The sequence below is a fragment of the Crocuta crocuta genome, unplaced genomic scaffold (genome assembly GCF_008692635.1).
Source record: "Crocuta crocuta isolate KB4526 unplaced genomic scaffold, BGI_CrCroc_1.0 scaffold705, whole genome shotgun sequence".
In the NCBI taxonomy this organism is placed as follows: domain Eukaryota; kingdom Metazoa; phylum Chordata; class Mammalia; order Carnivora; family Hyaenidae; genus Crocuta; species Crocuta crocuta.
The window spans coordinates 527,980-547,953 of NW_027527827.1; the positions used below are offsets into that span (position 1 = coordinate 527,980).

The window sequence follows — 19,974 nt, forward strand, 5'->3', positions numbered from 1 at the left end:
AGGTCATGACAGACTGAGGTTGTGGGACTATGTAGCACTGTGGGTTGGTGACCCAAGCAGGTGAGTGTCCTCAGCTAAGGTTATGTGGGGATTCGGGGTTGTGTGGGATGGCCTGGGATGGGACCATGTGTGTTCCCTAACGTTTGCCCAGTAAGTATATACCCCTGGTGTGGCACTGCCCTCTTTAACAACATAGAGAAGCCGATTCCTTTGTTACGCAGCAGTGTCATCAGCCTCTGAGAACTGGCTAGAAGCTTTGGATGCCCTTCCCTGAGAAAAGGTTTTATTTAGCTTTGGAACTTTGCTAGACCCCATGACCCCATGAAGGTCACTTATGGATCACAGGGAAGGAAGTCCTGCACAAATGGAAGTAGAAAATGCTTCCAAATGACAGAAAGAATCAGCACTATAACTCCAACTATATAGTATATGGTCCAATTATAATGATTCAATTATATGCTGGTTTTATCTGGCTGGGACAAGCTGCTGACACACCAGTGACAGCCAGGCCCGATCTAGTGCAGGGTAGACCAATTCCTTGCTTTCCCAATGTGGATTAGGGAACTTCTCCCAACTGTGTGTGGGTCCCTGGGCACAAGGAAGTCAGGGTCAGAGAATGCAAACAGATGACGGTTTTGTGAAAACAGGTTAAAGCATGTGGCTTGCTGAAGGTGAATTAATAGAGCAATCTTTAGGCAAAGGACAGCAGAATTCAGGAGCAAGGCTTTGGAGCCAAGCAAAGCATGCCATTCAAATCTCAGGTCTGCCTCTCATCAGGTGTGACTGTGGGGGAAGACATTCAACCTTGCCTTAATAGACTCATCTGTAAAATGGGTACAAGAACACCCCAGTAGGTAAGATTCCTTTGTGGATTAAATGAGATACTGTGCACGAACTATCAAGCAATGTTCAAACCTGGGAAGGTAACCATGAGGATCAGTGCGCACAGGCAAATACAGAAACACGTGGTTGGTTGGAGAACGTCCTCGAACAGACTGGGGGTGGTTTGGTAGGTCCAGTCAGGGGCTGAAATTGTTTGGAAACACTGCTCTATGCATCTCACGCAATACAGTCGCTCTTACAATTCACAAGATAATCGGGGTGGGATTCTGGCCCGCCTGCCCAGGCAGGAGCGCGAGGATCCAGATCGCTCTGCTGTCGCAGGGCCTTGGTAGGTTTTGCGCGGAGCCCGCCTGGGTGGGGAGGAGGGTGCGCACCTTGGTCGCAGTGGGGGCCGTACTTGCCGTCGGTGCAGGTCTCGCAGGCCGTGCCCCGGAAGCCCTCTCCACACTGGCACACGCCGGTGCCGTTCAGTCCGTCCAAGCAGATCCCGTTCCCAAAGCAGACGTTCTCGGCTTTCCCCGGGCAGGGCTGGCACTGGGGGCCAAAGAAGCCGGCACAGCACTCCCGTGTCTGCAACCGGGGGACAAGGCCAGGGTCGCACGCGGCGCACCTCCGCCCCCGGGTTTTACCGCGCGGAGGCATGGTGCTGGGGAGGCCGTGCGCGCCCCCGAGCTTGGCCGTGCGCGCCCCCGAGCTTGGCCGTGCGCGCGCCCGAGCTTGGCCGTGCGCGCGCCCGAGCTTCGGCCGCACCTAATCGGTACCCAGAGCAGCAAGGAGCCGAGGCAGGAGCGAGGAAAGGCGGAGAGGCCAGCGAGAGACGACGGTGAGGGCCAGCGGGCAAGGAGGGCAGCAGGCACACAGGAAGGAATAATGCGGGTGATGCGGGGGGAGGGGCGCGGTCAGCTGCGGGGACCCCCGGGACCCCTTCCAGGGGTGCGTTATTTCATCCCCCCTGGTTCTGAGGGTGAGACGTCTATGCAGGGGAAGCCTTCGCCGTTTTAGAAATGAATCTCTTGGAGTTAAGGGAAGCCCTCCTGGCTGTGTGCTTTTTTTAATTTTTTCTCAAACTTTTTAGTTAAGTTTTTCATTTTAATTCCACTGTAGCTACCATACAATGATATATTAATTTCAGGTGTACAATATAGTGATCGGACAATTCTATATGTTACTCAGTGCTCGTCGTGATAAGCGTCGTCTTTGATCCCCATAACCTCTGGCTTTGTTCTTGAGTGTTTGCCCAAACACAAATGTCTACGTTACTCAGTCGTGGCCACAGTAAGCGCCGTCACCGTGTCACCATACAGCGTTGCTACACTGTTACTGACTGCAGCCCCTGTGCTGTACTGCTCATCTGTGTCTTATTGCATAACTGGGAGTCTGAACCTCATAATCCCCTTCGCCTATTTCTCTCACCCCTCCCCTCCCCTTCCCCCCTCCCCGGGGCAACAGTGTTCTTTTTGTTTTAAGGATCTGCTTTTTTGGTTTGTTTCTTGGTTCCTTTGTTTTTTTAGATTCCACCTACAGAATTTTTGAATCGCTGTGTTGTACAGGTGAAACGAATCTAACATTGTATGCTAATTCTACTTCAGTAAAAAAAATAAATGAATGAGCATGGCTGTGTTCCAATACAACATTTTTGGATGCTGGAAAACAGAAACCAAAAAAAACCAAAACAAAGCAAAACAAAACAACCCCCCTTCCCCCCCCCACACACACAAACTCTTTTGCAGCCCCAAGCTCTGCAGCCTAAGGGCCAGACCACCTTGCTTTCTGTAGGACAGGCAGAGGCTCTGCCTAGTCTTCTGGGAGAGAAGCAGGGCAGGGCCTTATAAAGGATTCTCCTGCAGATTCCAAAGCAACAGGGTCCTGTTTTCTAAAGCAGCGGGTGCACCTTCCCTTTCCTTAGGGACTGGGCGTCTCCTCTATGCCTTTGCACACAAGCATACTCACAGGGCACTTCACCCTGTCGCCACAATGAGACGTCCTAGCTTTTCAGTTCTTAAGTTTCTTTTTTTTTAATATATTTTTTTAATTTATTTCTAAGAGAGAGAGAGACAGCGTGAGCAGGGGAGGGTTAGAGAGAAAGGGAGTCACAGACTCTGAAACAGGCTCCAGGCTCTGAGCTGGCAGTCAGCACAGAGCCCGACGTGGGGCTCGAACCCACGAACCGCGAGATCATGACCTAAGCGAAAGTCGGACGCTTAACTGACTAAGCCACCCAGGCGCCCCTCAGTTCGTAAGTTTCTTAACCATGCAATTGCATATTGCAGCTTTGACCTGTTTCCTGACTTACAGGGCTGGCCTGAGTTTTTCTGTTACCACCGCTGCCTCAAAGGACAATGACAATGGGAGTGGGGATAATGAGGAGGGAGAGGAGAGGCAGAAGGAATACACGTGACGGCATCTGAAAACTGTGACATAGGATTACACTTCGCCATCTGCTGCAGGAATGGGAAGGACAATTCAGTCCTCATACTCACAATGATGGTTTTCACACAATTTGGCTGGCACCCAATGAGCAGGGATCGCTTGCCCATGAAATAAAAGGTGTAGATACATCTCCTCGTCTCTTCACCCTGTGCGATAGAAACGGCCATGCCAATGCTTTGGAGAAGAAAAAGTTCCAGTCTCTAAGAACAAGTAGGTGGGTGACGTATTGCTGTTTCTCTGACTGAAATGTTCTGGAAAGGGAGGGAATGGGTTTCTTGGAGCTGCTTTGAAAGGAGACACAAAAAAACACAATGTTGGCTGCCAGAAGTGAACAGCAGGCAAAATCCAAATGATGATGCCTTAAGGTGGTAGGTATTCTGTAAGAAGAACTTTTGTCTAGAAACTAACTCAAGTTAGGAAAAGTGGTAAACTAGATAAAAATATCCTGTAATGAACCAGACTGAAACTCCAGTGAGAGAATCAGCATTTTACCACTATAAATTCCCCTTCCTCCCTCCCTCCCTTCTTCCTTCCTTCCTTCCTTCCTTCCTTCCTTTCTCTTCCTCCCTCCCTTCCTCCCTTCCTTCCTTCCTTCCTTCCTACCTTCCTTTCTCTCTTTCAACGTGAGGGAGACGTAAAGATAGAATCCCAAGCAGGCTCCAGGCCCAGTGTGGAAGGGCTTGATCTCACGACCCTAAGATCATGACTCGAGCCAAAAACAAGAGTTGGACCCTTAACCGAGACATCCAGGCACCCCATCATTAAAAATTTTTATTCTCATGCTATGAAAGGTGCATAGGCAACTATTAAAAAAAGTTTTTTATGTTTAATTGTGAGGGGGGGAGGGGCAGAGAGAGAGAGGGGGACACAGAATCTGAAGCAGGCTCCAGGCCCTGAGCTGTCAGCACAGAGCCCGACACGGGGCTCGAACTCACGAACCGTGAGATCATGACCCGAGCCGAAGTCGGACGCTTAACGAACTGAGCCACCCAGGCACCCCTCATCTATTTTTTTAGGTAATGATTGGAACATTATCAGGAACAGCTCTTATAATGAATAGCTACAAGAAACATAGATTACTAATTAATTCAAAGACATGTTTACTTCTCCCAAGTTTGCCATCTGTTTCTTAGAGAAAGTTGTAATTTCAACTGAAAGGAAAGCAGGCAGGTGGAACTCATCCAGATAGGATGTTGTTTGGATACAGAGCCTGCCCTCTCTGATAAGCTTTCTTGCTCTTCTCTCAACCGGCTTCTGGGATGTGAAAGATATAGAAAGTGAACAGTCCCTTCCTGCATTGTGCATCGAGTGATGTGAAGCCCAGCTTCTATTTATGTACTAATTAAATTTTGCTTCGGTCCCCCCAAAAATGGATTCAAGACTTTAGAAAGATGCATATAAGAAGGTAAAATTAAATTAAAGCCCGGGACAGGGATGAGGGTGAGAAAATGAGGTATGCTTGCGGTTCATTTCCTAATTCCGACCTTCTAGGATCTGGAAACTATTTTACCAAAGAAGACAAAATACTTACTAGTGGTTTAGTTCCAACCGGGCAGATCAGCTGCTGGGAACACCTCCCACATTTTCCCTTGGTAAAACACAGAGGCAAAATGAACATTTCACGGTTATTGCTTTTAGAGCAAAGTATTTCCCAGACCTTGGAGCTGAAGGTCTTAGGGCATAGAATTGAAACTCAGAAAGGTAGTGGAGAAGCTCATGGGAGTCAGCCTCTTTTCAGTTCATTTAGGGAAACTGCACTGCAACTGCTTGAGGTCTCGGTAGACTTCTGATGCTAATTATCCTCTTTTCTCATTGACATCCCAATTCCTTTAACAACAGCCCTCCGCCTGCCTGGAAAACCCAGCATTTAGTGAATTGGTCAAGATTCCCAGACAGGATGTGTCCCACATGGTGCCCGGCGCCCAGCCGTGCGAGCACCCGGGAGCTGAGGGGTCAGTGTGGGGCTAATAGACGCTGTTATAACAATGAGCACAAGTTAAGGATGACAGAAAATTTTAAATGCACCCCGTTCCTAGAACAGGAGGAGGTCAGCGTGACGAGTTCCTAACTTGGCTCGCACCAGACAGGCGAGGATGGTTGTTCATGGTTCTGGCTCTGGGGCCAGACTCCCTGGATTTTAACTCCTTGTCTGCCACTTGCTAGCTCTGTGAAGCTGCTGCATTACTTAACCTCTCTGTAGCTCGCTTTCCCCATCTGTAAAATGGGGAGAGTAATAGCACCTATTCGGTAGGGTGTTGTGAGCATGATCCATGTAACATGTGTATTAACCTGTATAAAACCATATAGAATATGTGCTGTGCCTGACACATAAGAGCACCCCCCAAATGCCAGCAGCTGTTACTGTTACGGAAAGATCCTGCACTATCTCAAGGACTGAAGTGAAAAGTCTCCATTGCTGCATCTTATGTTAGACTGAAATAATCGATCGCTATATTTTCTCTCCTAGTGGACCGGGTTTGGCCAATATCTGCCCAGGTGTGCCGTGGCCCCCTCTCTGAGCCTGTGCTAGGCATCACATGGTTCCCCTTTGACCAAGACCATGGCTTGAGAATTCTCAATACGACCCCCCCAGGCAGGTTCCCAGGTACTCAGGGCACAGTTTATCACACCAGATTGTGAGTCTGTTGAGGGTAGGGGTCTTGCCTTATTTACCTTTGTAGAGCCTAGCGGATTCTGCTTTTCTGTACATCAAAGATGCTCACTCAGTGTCTTTCAGCTGAATTGAGATGCCCTGATAGATGAACCTTATGCTTAAAAAGTGTATAAAAAACTAAACCAACAGTTGCATCATCGGCCTTGGATATAACTTACTCGTACAATAGTAGTGTCGTTATTGTCACATCTGTTCTTCTGAATTTCCAGAACTTTCCCCAAACCGTGGATCACTCCCTTGTCAGTGGCTGCATTGGTGTAGTTTATGGGAGCCTCATTTACGTAGAGCTGTAAACAAGAGAGTTAAACGTGAGTTTTGTTGTAGTGATTTCAAGGAAAAAAGGGAAGATAGGGATCGGAGGCTACCAAGATCACAGCACCCTACGAGGTGTTCCAGTGTTCCCCCGGAAGGTAGCACAGCGTGGTGGGAAGGGCTCTCCTAAGTCTAAGTAACAGTCTCGCGTCTGGCACCATCTTGTTGTGTGCCCATGGGCCAATGGCTTTTCTTCTCTGAGTCTCAATCTCTTTTATTAAAGGAAAAGGATGTTCTAGATAATCCCTAAGGTGTGTCTCCACCCCTCACAGTAGTGGGTTTATGACGACTTGAGGCATTCTGAATCATGATTGTTATGTGAGTCCCACTGGCAAAATGGCACCGTGGAGTGCTCGGCCGTGCTGTGGACTGGCAGTCCTGGAGCTGGGGAGGCCTTCCAAAACCAACATGTGGAGAATGAGGCTCACTGGCCCTGCAGCCCATCTCTGTGGTTACTTTGCAAGCCACCCTCAGAAAGGCCAAGTGACAGGCATTTAAGAAAAACTAATAAATACCTGGCATTTTTTGAGTGTTTTTGTTTGTGAAAAGTGTTCTACCAGATAGTATCATTTCCCAGTGTGTGGTGAATGCTCAGAAGTTCTTCGTTATATGCTGCTAACGCCAACTCGACTTTGAGCTGTAGCTTGTTTTATTTTTATGTTTTTAGGAGAAGATAGCTTAATGCTTGAGTAATGCAAAACAAGGGAATCTGTTAACTCATTCATTAATATAACTAATAAAACTGGAAACAAATGGTTATTTTTTTTTAACAATTTTTTTTAACATTTATTTATTATTGAGGGACAGAACATGAACACGGGAGGATCAGGGGTGGGGGGCACAGAATCCAAAGCAGGCTCCAGTTCTGTGCCTGACGCGGGGCTGGAACTCACAAACTGTGAGATCATGACCTGAGCTGAAGTCGGATGCCCAACTGACTGAGCCACCCAGGTGCCCCCAAATGGGTCTTTAAAAAATTGGTGTGTGTGTGTGTGTGTATGTGTGCGCGCGTGAGTTGGGAGAAGGGGAAATCTTTATTGTACTAAGAAAATGTTAAGTTTGTATCCAGTAAGGGTTTTAAATGATTAATAACACCCCCAGACTCCCCACAGCAGCAGTATTAAAATGATTCTTCTAAGTGCTAAAATTTGAACTCCCATGAATGTCCATTATGATTTACTTGGAATCAGGTAAGTTTTTGCTGGGTGTTGAGGTGAATCTCAGCTGAGCTCCACAGAGCTGTTCTAGCATCTGTGTGGATTTTGAAAATGAGGCAGGGGACCTTACTGGAGGTGTCAAATGGTGGTTGCAGCACAAACTTCCAGAATTCCGAGATACTGAACAATTTAAAACATATCAAAATGGCAGAACTTCTGAGGCTGTAACACTGTTAATTTGGCATGAAAAAGGTCTGAATCATCTTCATGCTGAGATGTACTCAGGGAATTACGGGCTGCATTAAAATTCTTATTTGAGCACAAGTTTACTCGATTAGAGAGCTTTTTCTTTTTCTTTTTTTTTTTTAAATTTTTTTTTTTATTTTTTATTTATTTCTAGGAGAGAGAGACAGCGTGAGCAGGGGAAGGTCAGAGAGAGAGGGAGTCACAGACTGAAACAGGCTCCAGTCTCTGAGCTGGCAGTCAGCACAGAGCCCGACGCGGGGCTCGAACCCACGAACCGCGAGATCATGACCTAAGCGAAAGTCGGACGCTCAACCGACTAAGCCACCCAGGCACCCCTTAGAGAGCTTTTTCTTACAACTCCATTGTCCTAAGAGAAAGTAAATGAGTTATCAATAAAAGCAAAGGTTTGTAAGAGAACTATTTGTTTATTGTAAGATAAAGCCTCTGTTGTAAGATTGCTCTAGATCAAAGAATTTCCAAGCAAATGGGAAATAAACATGGCAGAGTTGAAATTGATTCAACTAAATGCAATAGAAACTTCATCTCTCTGTGATGAAATAAGAAATGATACAGATAGGTGTGTCTGGGTGGCTCAGCGGGTTAAGCGTCCAACTTCAGCTTAGGTTATGATCTCACAGTTAATGGTTCGAATCCCGTGTCGGGCTCTCTGTTGTCAGCACAGAGCCCACTTCGGATCCTCTGTCCCTCTCTGTTTTCCCCTCCTCCACTTGCACATGCTCACATACTTTCTCTCTCAAAAATAAATAAACATTTTTTAAAAAGTGATATGGATAAAAACAAAAAAATAAGTTCTTTACCAATCAAAAGTTGTTTTACTAGAAAAAATAAGAAAATGTATTTAAAAGGATCCCCTCAAAGTTATTATACAATAGGTGGGATTACTTGCAGGAGTCAGAGGAGAATATTTGGAGTTAGATTATTCTGTAAGACCTAGAGTCTTCTTTTTCTTTTTTATTTTTAAACCCAAGCAAGTTAAAACAAAATGCACAGAAAAATTAACTTGTGGTTCAAAAAGAATACATTTGNAGGCTCCAGGGTTTGAGCCGTCAGCACACAGCCCTACGCGGAGCTCAAACTCACAAACCATGAGATCATGACGTGAGCCAAAGGTAGATGTTTAACCGAGCCACCAAGGTGCCCCAGGATTGCACTTTTTAAAAGGACCGAATAATATTACTGTTCAAAAATGTCTGTGATTAAACTTTCTTTTCATAACACGCTTAGTTTATCTTAAACAATAATTTGTTTTAATTAGTTTTTCTTAGGAGAATTTATACTAGAATCACCCTGTGACCTTCTTGCTGAATTTTAGTAAACTCTTCCTTGGAGTTTGAAATATGTCAATAGAATTACACTTGAAATACTTTAAGTATTTTGGGGCACCTGGGTGGCTTAGTCGGTTGAGCGTCCGACTTTCGCTTAGGTCATGATCTCGCGGTTCGTGGGTTCGAGCCCCGCGTCGGGCTCTGTGCTGACTGCCAGCTCAGGGCCTGGAGCCTGTTTCAGTCTGTGACTCCCTCTCTCTCTGACCCTCCCCTGCTCACGCTGCCTCTCTCTCTCTCTCCTAGAAATAAATAAAACATTAAAAAAAAAAAGAAATACTTTAAGTCTCATCAATTAGTTTTCATGCATCCTGAACACTTTGGAACGTTTAGGGGTCGCGAGAGGTAGCTACTGGAGCACCCGTGTGGGGGTCAGTCGGTCCCAGGACCGCAGTCGGTATGATCAGGCAGTCATGACGCTATTCACTTGACTGCTGGATCGCACATGTCACTTGGCCCCCTCAGCCAGTGCTATGTCCTGGGTGTTGGAGTTTGCTGCCACGTCCCCTGTTATCTTAGAGACTGCTTGGGGACTGTCTGTTGGGTTTGTCAGGAATCACCGTCAAAGGGCACCTGTGACTGCTGGAATTCAAATGCCATGATAAGTAAAGCCACTCCGATGGCACGTGGGAGCTTGACAGTCTGTTTTTTCTTTATGATGAAACACAAGCAACTGTGTTCTGTGGATAAGGAAGGGGAAGCACCGGTGAGATTCTTTTCAACATGGAAGCGATGATGGTGGATGGGAGCTAAGACACTCATTCCTGGTTTTGTTTGTTTGTTTGTTTTTTGGTTTATATATTTATTGTGGGGGGGGAGGGGCAGAGAGAAAGGGAGACAGAATCCCAAGCAGATTCCATGCTGCCAAGGCAGAGCCAGATGTGGGGCTCCAACCCACCAAACCCTGATCAGATCATGACCTGATCTGAAACCAAGAGTTGGACGCTTCATCAGCTGAGCCCCCGGGCGCCCCTGCTTCCTGGGTGTTAAATGAAAGGGTCGCACCTGGCCGTCGCGGAGGAAGAAGCCGACGAGGTAGGAGAAGCCCAGCATGGTCTCCCGGTGCATGCCGTCGTGCAAGTCATTCTTCAGGAGTTTCTCCTCCAAGACCACGTGATACCTGAGCACGTCCTCCTCCTGGGTAACGCACACAACTCAAGGTCAACCCATAGGTCAGCCTGTCCCCAGTCTCGTACTGGGCTGCACCCAGTGCCAGGCCCCGTGGGGGTCACAAGAGCAACAGCTTGTTGAATTGCGAGGCTTTGCCAAGGCGCCGTGTCGCAGTAGATGTTAGATACTAAAGCTGAGACGCAGTGCCTCAGACTGGGCCAGCCTTCCATGTGGGGCGGTCGGGAGCTCCTGAGGTGACCCTAAAGCCCAGACTGAGGGCACGAAGGTTGAGGGAGGATTTTAGAGAGGATTTCTTTGAAGAGATGTGCTGTGCAGAGAGGGGCCCCACACCCCAGCCTGCCCTTCGCCTCAGGGGCCACAAGAGGAGATTCGATGGGATGTTTTGAAGAACGTGACCTGTGTCCCCTGCGGAGAGGGTGACCTGTGGGACCGGGTTATACTCAGACCTGAGCAATCTCGTGCCAGGGGTGGCTGGTGGGCTGACTCACTGAGGAGGGAGGAGGGTGGACAGGCTAGCACTCCCAGCGCTGGCGTGGGACAGGAAAGGACGTGTGTCCTGTGGACCAGATGTGTGATAGGGTCTGAGCAAACTGGGGCCATAGGTCCCAGATGGGCTCCCCCCCAAAAGGTGGGTTCTGGATGCTTGGGGTCCGAGGAAGAGATAAATGACTACAGCAATAGGATGCATGCACACAGGTCAAGGGGACAGCAGTCAGAGACCACTGGTGATGGGTGGGGTCTCCAAAGGACCCACCTGAGTAGGGGTGGGGGAGGTGGGGAGAGGGCGAGAGAGCGTGCTTTGAAACACTGGCTTGGCCCAGAGAGAGCAATGGTATCTCAAGACAGTACCAGTTAGGCAAGCCCCTTCCTATGCTTTTCCCTTCTCTTCCTGAGAACTCCAAACCCACCCTCCACGCTCTGCTTTTGTGATGCCGGCGCCTCGACAGCAGTCCACAGTTTTCCATTGCCCAGGCTCCTGTTAAGTTCTGCCAGAGGAAAGTGCTAGAAGGAGACTGTGAGGCCTATTAGGGCAGAAGGAGGGAGAAAGGATTTCCCCGTCCTGCTTGCCTCCTGTGCTTATGGGCGTCCCCCAAGCCCGGCGCCGCACCCCGGAGTGGCAGCGGGGTCTGGAGCGCAGTTTCCCAGGCGTCAGCACCTGCCACGCAACACCGTCTGCTAGAGCCTGGGTCTGGGACCCCCAGGGACCCTCCTCCGGGGTCAGAGACGCCAGATGAGCAGCGCCCCCTCCGCAGAGGTCTGAGTGACATCTCTGAGAGGCTCTTCCTCCGCATGTCTCTAAATTTTAGTAATTCTAACATCTTCCCTTTGTTCTTCCCGCCTTTTGGGCCTAGATGCTTCCTGCAGCTGCTACCTCTGTGACTTCCTCTCCTTCCTTTTAACCTTTCAGTTATATTTACACAGCTTTGTCCCTACTCAACAATTCATGATAGTAAACTCTCTCCCGTACGGCTTCTGTCTCCTGATGGACCCTGGTAGATTCAAGAACAAGCCCCATCGTCCAGTTTCCTGCCTGGACAAAGCCCCCGCAGGGAACAGCGAGAGAAGATGTGATTTTAAATCCAATTCGACCTGTTGATTATTACTGGAATTTTTTTTTTTTTAACTTAATTGGGACTGTGTTTGTGACTTCACATGGTCCTAGAACTTTTGGGGAAAACAGAAAGATTGTGGGATTGCCTGAAGTTTCATCCCAGGGCAGAGAAAGAATATTTTCCACTGGACACATTCAAAGAGACGGGCAGGGCAGGGAGATCCCAGGATCCTCATCCCATCGCAGGAGTCCTGTTTTCTCCACATGCCAGTCACCAAATCTAAGACAGTGTCTCTGACTTCATGGAGTTTATAATGTACTTGGAGAGCTAAGGGTCGCTCACTTGAAAGGACAATTCACACCATATAGATACCGAGGGGGGGTGCAAATGGTCTGAATTCAAAGGCGGGAGAGATTTTCTGAAGGCTCGGGTGGCCAGGGCCAGCTTTCCTGAGGAGGTCAGAGTGGACTTGAATAATAGGTAGGGAGGTTCAGGAGGTAGTGAAGGCAGAAGGGCAGTGTGTGTGTGTGTGTGTGTGTGTGTGTGCGCGCGTGTGCATGTGCACACATGTGTCTGTGTGTGTGGGTAGATATGAACAAGGGCACCAAACACATCTTTGGCTTGTTTAGGGCCTCTGAGACCGTACCTCTGGTTAGACCATACGATTTCTGCAGAGTATGGGTGGGTCTAAGGATAACATTGAGGGGCTTCAAGTGTCATTTGGGGCTTAGTCACCCTACTTGAAGATGTAAGGGAAAGCTGTGTGCTTGCTGTGCTAATACAGCTTCAAACATGTCCTCTCATCATGGGGCAGGGGGCTGGGGACAGGGCACCCCTGGCTCCTAAGGGAAAATTCTGGAGCCACCACCAAATAGAGGAGGGATTTGGTGGCCCGTCGATGGAGGCCTTAGACATCTGGGGAGGTAGTCTGAACTGAAGTTGAGGCTGCGTCCAAGGGTTTTGAGGCAGACCGTGTCATGTTGGAGCTCTGTATTCTTTGACAAAATCCTTTGACAAATTTGGGCTGTGTAGCACCAGATGTTAGGAATCAGGGAGGACGTAGGTGACAGAAGAGGATGAAGACAGAGACCACCGACCTTCTCTTCATCCCTGCCGCGGACACTCAGTGGCTGGGGACCAGAGAGGCAGGGTGGGGAAGGAGGGTGACCATGAGGATCCTTCCTGGTCCCTGAGACACCTGCGTCCTCACGTATCAGGGCCCACGTGTGAGCTGCAGTGGCTATGAATGAAACACGCGAGCAGAGACGTCTCAGTGCAGGTTTACATGAAGTATCTGCACATGGACATGGAAGTTCTGATGAAAGAATGAGGTTGTATGTGATTGACGGATTGAAAAACCTTGAGTGTGAAAGTTCAGAAAATAATTGTCCTGGTTATGGTTCCCAATACCTACTAGAGTTGCAACCTTCTTCTCCCGGATGTAATTCTCAATGGCGTTGTTGTTTGGAGCAAACACTGTATAAGCATCAGCTGTCTCGATCGCACTCGCCAGATTATATTGCTGTGATGGAGGGAGACAAGAATGCATGAGGGATTCCCATTCCCAGGTCACCTGAGCCAGTAGGTCACGCAGAGAACCGTGGCACCTACAATGATGTAGCCCCGGAAGATGGAATAGTCGGGCATCTGGTCCAACCGCATGAGCAGGTTTGGTAGGGAGCCAGTTAGACTTCTTCGGGGAACCAGCACCTGGGGAGGGGAGGGAAACCACAAAGTCTGTTACATGTGTCAGTAGGGCTTGCTGCCCTCCGGTACGTAGGTTCATGTCATGTGACAATATGCAATTACAGGTGCCTCTGTGCATTTTAAAAAGGGCACCATTTCCTCTTACAGCTGGTGATACCAACAGGGGTGCCCAGCCTGGGGAGTGAAGTGGGCTGGGTTTTAGCCACACGCCTTTATGCACGGCACAACTTGTACAAATGTTCATGGTGGCCCTGACGAAGGTGACCACGATGTCCAAGGACAGGTATAGGGGGTCCTTAGGGAGCCAGTGCAACCCAGAATCTAAGCAGAGACCTTGAACCAGTTGACAGGCATCCAGGAATCTTCTGTGGTCACATAACTTCTTCCTCAATCCAGTTACTTAACTATGAGGAGGCTTAGTTGTCTCATTAAAAAAAATGTTTATTTATTTATTTTGAGAGAAAGCAAGCACAAGCAAGGGAGAGACAGAGAGAGAGAGAGAGAGAGAGGCTGGGGAGAGAGAGAACCCCAAACAGGCTCCTCACAGTCAGTGCAGAGCCCGACACGGGGCTGAAACTCACGATCTGTGAAATCACGACCTGAGCTGAAATGAAGAGTCGATGCTTAACCGACTGAGTCACCCAGGTGCCCTTTATTTGTCCTATTTGTGAACTGAGGACAGTCACGTCTATTTTCTCAAGGCTTTTGTAAAAATCAAATGAGAGAATGTGACATAATATTCTGTACAGTGCCTTGCACCTACTGGGCTGTCAATCATCCCAGTTATTACTGTGTACGAGGCTGGGTGCTTATGCTGCTGAGGGACACAGAGATGTAGCCCCGCCCCTGGGAGCTGCCATCGTGTGGGGAGCCCGGGCTATACCACAAGGAAGAGCCATCAGTACAAGAGGGCATAGTGTGCTGAGTGGGTTCTACACCAAAATATCCCGTGGGGTGACAGGGGAAGAAGAAAGGAATAAAACCAACAGCTGCGGAGGGAGGGCCTGCTGGGCATCGAGAGAGAGGGTGTTATTTAATTCTTACTGGAGAAGAACATGAGGCTCAGACTGGTTATGTAGCTTGCCCAAGGTCACATAGCTAGCTCTATGCTGGTACCCAGATACTGTATGGCATCATTGATGATATGGGCCGCAGGGATCAAGGAAGGCTTCAAAGAGGAGGTGAGACCTGAATTGGCCCCATGATAATAACACTCAGTTCAGGAGATAGGCTGAGGTGTCACTATCAACACTATCACCATAGGAGTCACAGGTGTGGCCATCAGAAATGTAAACTAGATGAGGTAATTTTATGTTTCCTAAAAACGTTTCTAGTCCTTTGGAAGGCCAGGATTGGAGAAGAAAAATATCATTGCTAAGTAATGTTCTTGTCATAAACCCAGGGTGTCTGCATGGCTCAGTCGGTTAAGCGTCTAACTCTTGATTTCAGCTCAGGTGGTGATCTCACGGTTCATGTGTTCAAGCCCCACGTCGGGCTCTGCGCTGACAGTGAGGAGCTTGCTTGGGATTCTCTCTCTCTCCTCTCTCTCTCTCTGCTCCTCCCCCCTCCCCTCAGAGTAAATAAAAATGAAAAAAAAAGTCATAAACTCAGCATATTTCCGTGCAAGTGATGAATCCCTTGCTAAAAAATGTTTTTCTTAATGCCTCTTGGTAATACAAGGCAATTGCAAGTTTTCTGCAAAATAATGCATCAGGAGTCTTAAAATTGCCTCATTTTTCTGAACAGAAATAGTTGACCTTTTCTGTAAATTAAAATCAAAAGTGGGTATATAAGTACCAAGTGAGGATAATTTTAGTCAAAATGCTATTAGTTAACTGTCTTTTCCAATCTCCCACCTTTCAAAAGTCCCCAGTGTGCCCTAATTTCCCACCTTAATTTTTAATGAAAATCCTAATATAGTAACTGCAAATTATAGGATAGCTTCAAATCCCATTTCCCACTATGGTTTTTTTTTTTTCCATGGCATACCTTTGAGTACTGTTGAATTGTGTCTTAGAAGAAAATGAAATTTTCAAAATATCTGTTCTACCCTTTTCCATTTTTTTCTAGGCCTTCCTTACCCCCATCTTTTTAGGGTGCAATAATGCAGAGGAAAAATATACATAACCCCCTTGCATCTCTTCCAGTTCTTGAGTAAGATAATCCCATAGGTAAGAAATATAGTCTGGGTGGCTCCCCTTGATGTAGGGCTGTGGCAGAAGACAGCCTGAATAAACAGGCTGAGTCTGACCGAAGGAACAGAGCCTCTGAACAGTTTCAACATTAATGTCATGGAGCATGACCCAGGTTACTTTTATTTTAAAGGTAGGCCCCCTCCCCTGCAAGAGATACTATACAGGAGGAGAAATGAATGGCATAAGAAGAGCTGCTGGGCATGTGGGACCTTGCAAGTTTGTACCTTGTTGATGATGTGTATCACACCATTTGTGGCTGCGTTGTCACCGTCAATGACAGATGCTCCTTCGATTGTGATATTCTGTAAATGCAAGCCCAGTGGGAAGGTGAGTCACCACAGAGTCATACATCCAGGGATTGAAAGTATTCCTGGGCTTTATACTTCTTGAGCAGTAGCGACGCTTACACTTTGGATTATGACCCCAAACCAGAAATGTCCTTAAAATATGACACATTAGACATCACACACACACACACACACACACACACACACACACACACACACAATCAAAATGAAGTGATACTTTCCTCTACTGTTTGGGAGGCCCCAGAATACCAATTCTTTTCTTCTTTATTTCATTCAAAGAGTGCTGGTTGAGACTCACCAAAATGATCCTGCAGTTTGAAAAGCACTGTAGACAGTGTTGTGGGTTGAATTGTGTCCTCAAATTCATATGTTGGAGTCCTAACCCCTCGTACCTCAGAATGGGACCTTATTTGGAAACAGGGTCTTTATAGGGGCAATCACATTAAAATGAGATCATTACGGTAAGTCTTACTTCAAGATGGCTGGTGTCCTTGTAAGAAGAGGAAATTTGGACATAGAAAGCTGTGCAGGGAGAACACTGTGTGAGTGTGAAGAAGGCCATGTTCAAGACTAGGAGACAGCCTGGAACAGCTTCTTCCACAGCCCTTGGGAACAAATCTTGCTCACACCTCGATCTTGGACTTCTGGCCTCCAGAATCATGAAACAAAATTCTCTGTTGTTTGAGCTACTCACTTTGTGGCCCGTGGTTATAGGAGCCCTAGCAAACTAATACAGATAGTAACCAACTTTTCTGATCAGCACCCAGCTACTTCTCTAGAATATTAATTACCCAACATACCCACTCACCCAGTCACCAACCAACTGTGACATGACTGGGCTCCATTCTCTACTTTTCTTTCTTCTTCTCTCCACCATTACCCTTTATTTAAAACCTCTTCTGGGACCCTAGGTGCAGAAGGGGACTTGTCTCTCTCTGAGCAGCTCCCAAGTTATATCACCAGTGTCCCTGAAGAAAACATTCCTGGCCACCTTGCGCATCCTTTTTGGTTAAAGGGAGACATTTATATCAGACATAGGAACTCATTAAAAATGTGTCTTTGGTGGTTAGTTCCTCCAGGTTAATGGTCCCAAATGATTTGTCTGTGAATTTATAGAACCTGTGATAAGCCTGCCTAGGATGGATGTTCAGTAAATGATTGCTAAGAGAATCAACTAAAACATTGATGTAAGGGACGCCACGGTGGCTCAGGTGGTTAAGCGTCTGACTTGGGCTTGGGTCATGAGCTCACAATTCATGGGTTCAAGCCCCACATCAGGCTCTGTGCTGACAGCTCGGTGCCTGGAGCCTGCTTCAGATTCTGTGTCTCGCTCTCTCTCTCTTCCCCTTCCTGCTCACACTCTGTCTCTGTCTGTCTCAAAAATAAATGTAAAAAAAAATAAACACTGATGGAAAATAACTACATTGTCTGATATATGTATGTAATGCACAGGAATTATAATAAAATGTAAAGAATCCATGGACTGTATGCAACTCTTTTTCTGCTTTCTCAAAAGAATGATCTGATGAAGTACATACATTCTGGTAATTCTAGGCATAGACCCTTTTCACAGTGCTCATGTTGATGAGTGGAAAGCTAAAAATGTTTTAGAGCAGTAATTCTAAACCAATTTTGACTGTGGCCCATGGTCCACTGATGTGGCAGTTCCCACTTTCTAGTAGAATCCTCATTTTCATCTTGTGCCATTCACAGAAAGAGCTTTAAGCTACTGCCCTATGCAGCAGGGCGTCCAAACTTCCTAATGGAAGATGGAATCCAAGTCCTGACACACTGCAGTAAGTGCCAGAAGGTGAGCTCTAAAGCTTTGGCACTGCCTTCACTCCACATAGCAGGTGCTCAGTAAGTATTTGTTGACCCACCCCAACCCAATATAAAATTTTAGTAATCTATAATGACTCATTAGTAGGTTACCATAACCAGCTTTTAGTTAACCATATACAAATAAACAAAGTTGTGAAATTGTACTAACATTTACCCAGGACAATGGAAATGTTTGCCTTTCTGGATCAGTTTGTGGTCTGTTGGGAAAAGCTGTGTGGCCAACCAGTGGGTGGAGGGCCACATTTTATAGGATCACTACTACAGCATGTGTGTGTGTGTGTGTGTGTGTGTGTGTATCAATAGATGCCGACAGTTGTTGAAGCTGGGTGATGCCTACATGGAAGTTCTATTCTTGGTCTATTTTTGCTCATGTTTGGAAATTTCCATAACACAGAAATTGTTAAGAGTACAGCATGATCAGAAATGACACATCTCCACTAAACCGACAAGTTTAGTCTCTTACCCCATCTGCCTTCGCCAGGTGAAGGAAGTTGCCCTGCAAAGACGTTGCCAGCATGTCAGAAGGTGACAGAGCCTGCAGATCTGCCACTCCATATGTGCCTAGTAGCATGTGGTATCTAAAACAACAGTCCGTAATGGCTACAATGAAATATCAGTGCATGAGGCAGTATCATTGAGTCATTAAGAAAATAGGTTCTGGAACCAGACTGTCAGGTTCAAACTCTTCCCCTGCATTTATCAGCCATGAAACCTTGGGTTAGTTACTTAATCACCCTTGCCTCAGTTTATACATGTATAAAATAGGTCTAATTTTTTGATGAATGGATCAAGATGTGGTTTATCTATACAATGGAATACTACATGGCAATGAGAAAGAATGAAATCTGGCCATGTGTAGCAACATGGATGGACCTTGAGGGTGTTATGCTGAGCAAAATAAGTCAGGCAGAGGACAGCTACCATATGTTTGCATGTATAGGAGGATTAGGAGGAACTTAACGGAGGACCGTGGGGGAGAAGATGGGGAGAAAATAGTGGGGGAGAGGGAGGGAGGCAAACCATGAGAGACTCTTGAATGCTGAGAACAAACTGACTGATGGGTGTGGGGGGGAGGGGAAGGGGAGTGATGGGCATGGAGGAGGGCACTTGTGGGGATGAGCCCTGGGTGTTATATGGAAACCAACTTGACAATAAACTATTAAAAATATAAAATAAAATAGGTCTAATTTTAATGCTTCTCTCATAGGGTTGCTAGGAGGATGAACTGAGTTATACCTAAAGCAGTTAGCACAGACTTGTTGTCAATAATGTTAACTATTATCATCCTAGGGTAAGAGAGTTCTAGACCATGTTGCGTTCCACAGATCTCAAGGACCATGTGACTTTCCTCCATTGAACTTTGTTCACACTGATGCTAATAAGATATTGTGAAGAATTGAATACATGATACCTACTTTATTAGGGCTGGAATATTGCTCTTGGACAACCAAAAGTCTTTTTCATCTTGGTCCATGTTCTCAATAGCTTGTGGGGAGGGCACGAGAACCGTGAGGTTTGAGGTGGCTGACAGCATGGCTTGTAGAGAAGCATTCTGAATCACAGGAGGGAAGGACAATAGGCTTGATTCACATTCGAGGACAAACAGGGCTGAATGCTTGGCAGAGATGACAATTCCCATGTGTCAGGGATACTGGAAATGTCCTACGGACCCCTTTCCCAAATCCATCCCACCTTCTGTCTGGTGCCCCCTATTCTCTTATGAGATGCATTCTTCTTATTTAAATGTGTGAGCTTTGTCAAAAGGCACATTTTCCTGATCCTCCAGTCAGACTTTGAGCCATGATCAGTCATTTACCCTTTAGTCTAAACAAAGAATCAGAGCATCATCTTGATGATCGTGTGTGTGGGGGGTGTGTGCACATGTATGTACAGAGAACCGTGGGAACCCTTGGGTGCCCTTGGAATAAGGATGCTGGGAAGGTTATAGAAAGCGTTTCAGCATGGGAGACACACTGGAGGCCTGAAATCAAACTTAACCTACTTTTCGTTCTTCCTTAGAGCCAGTTCTGGGTAGAAGAGGTGTGTTTAGGTTTAACAGCTGCTCCCAGGAAAAACAAAAAGCCTTCATTTGTAGTGTTCCCTGATTTCTGTGGTGTATATCCTCCCACCATGGCTGATTTCAAGCATTGAAAGTGGAGTTGAGGATGATGTGCTCTTATGTATTGGGATGAGCTGGGCTCACAGCGCCACCGGGCAAGCTTATGCATGTGGG

At 46.9% G+C, this 19,974-nt stretch overlaps 1 protein-coding gene across 1 annotated transcript in view; it reads right to left on the reverse strand.

The window, feature by feature from the left end:
- STAB2 (stabilin 2) overlaps positions 1-19,974 on the reverse strand; it is a 145,636-nt gene that overhangs the window by 55,102 nt on the left and 70,560 nt on the right. Inside the window, exons 28-37 of the mRNA XM_077778501.1 lie at positions 19,157-19,293; positions 18,205-18,319; positions 15,816-15,893; positions 13,301-13,399; positions 13,104-13,211; positions 10,011-10,142; positions 6,106-6,234; positions 4,805-4,861; positions 3,324-3,419; positions 1,218-1,413 (exon numbers count right to left, since the gene is read on the reverse strand). Of these exons, the coding sequence (XP_077634627.1) occupies positions 1,218-1,413; positions 3,324-3,419; positions 4,805-4,861; positions 6,106-6,234; positions 10,011-10,142; positions 13,104-13,211; positions 13,301-13,399; positions 15,816-15,893; positions 18,205-18,319; positions 19,157-19,293 (1,147 nt within the window). The remainder of the gene's footprint in view (positions 1-1,217; positions 1,414-3,323; positions 3,420-4,804; positions 4,862-6,105; positions 6,235-10,010; positions 10,143-13,103; positions 13,212-13,300; positions 13,400-15,815; positions 15,894-18,204; positions 18,320-19,156; positions 19,294-19,974) is intronic.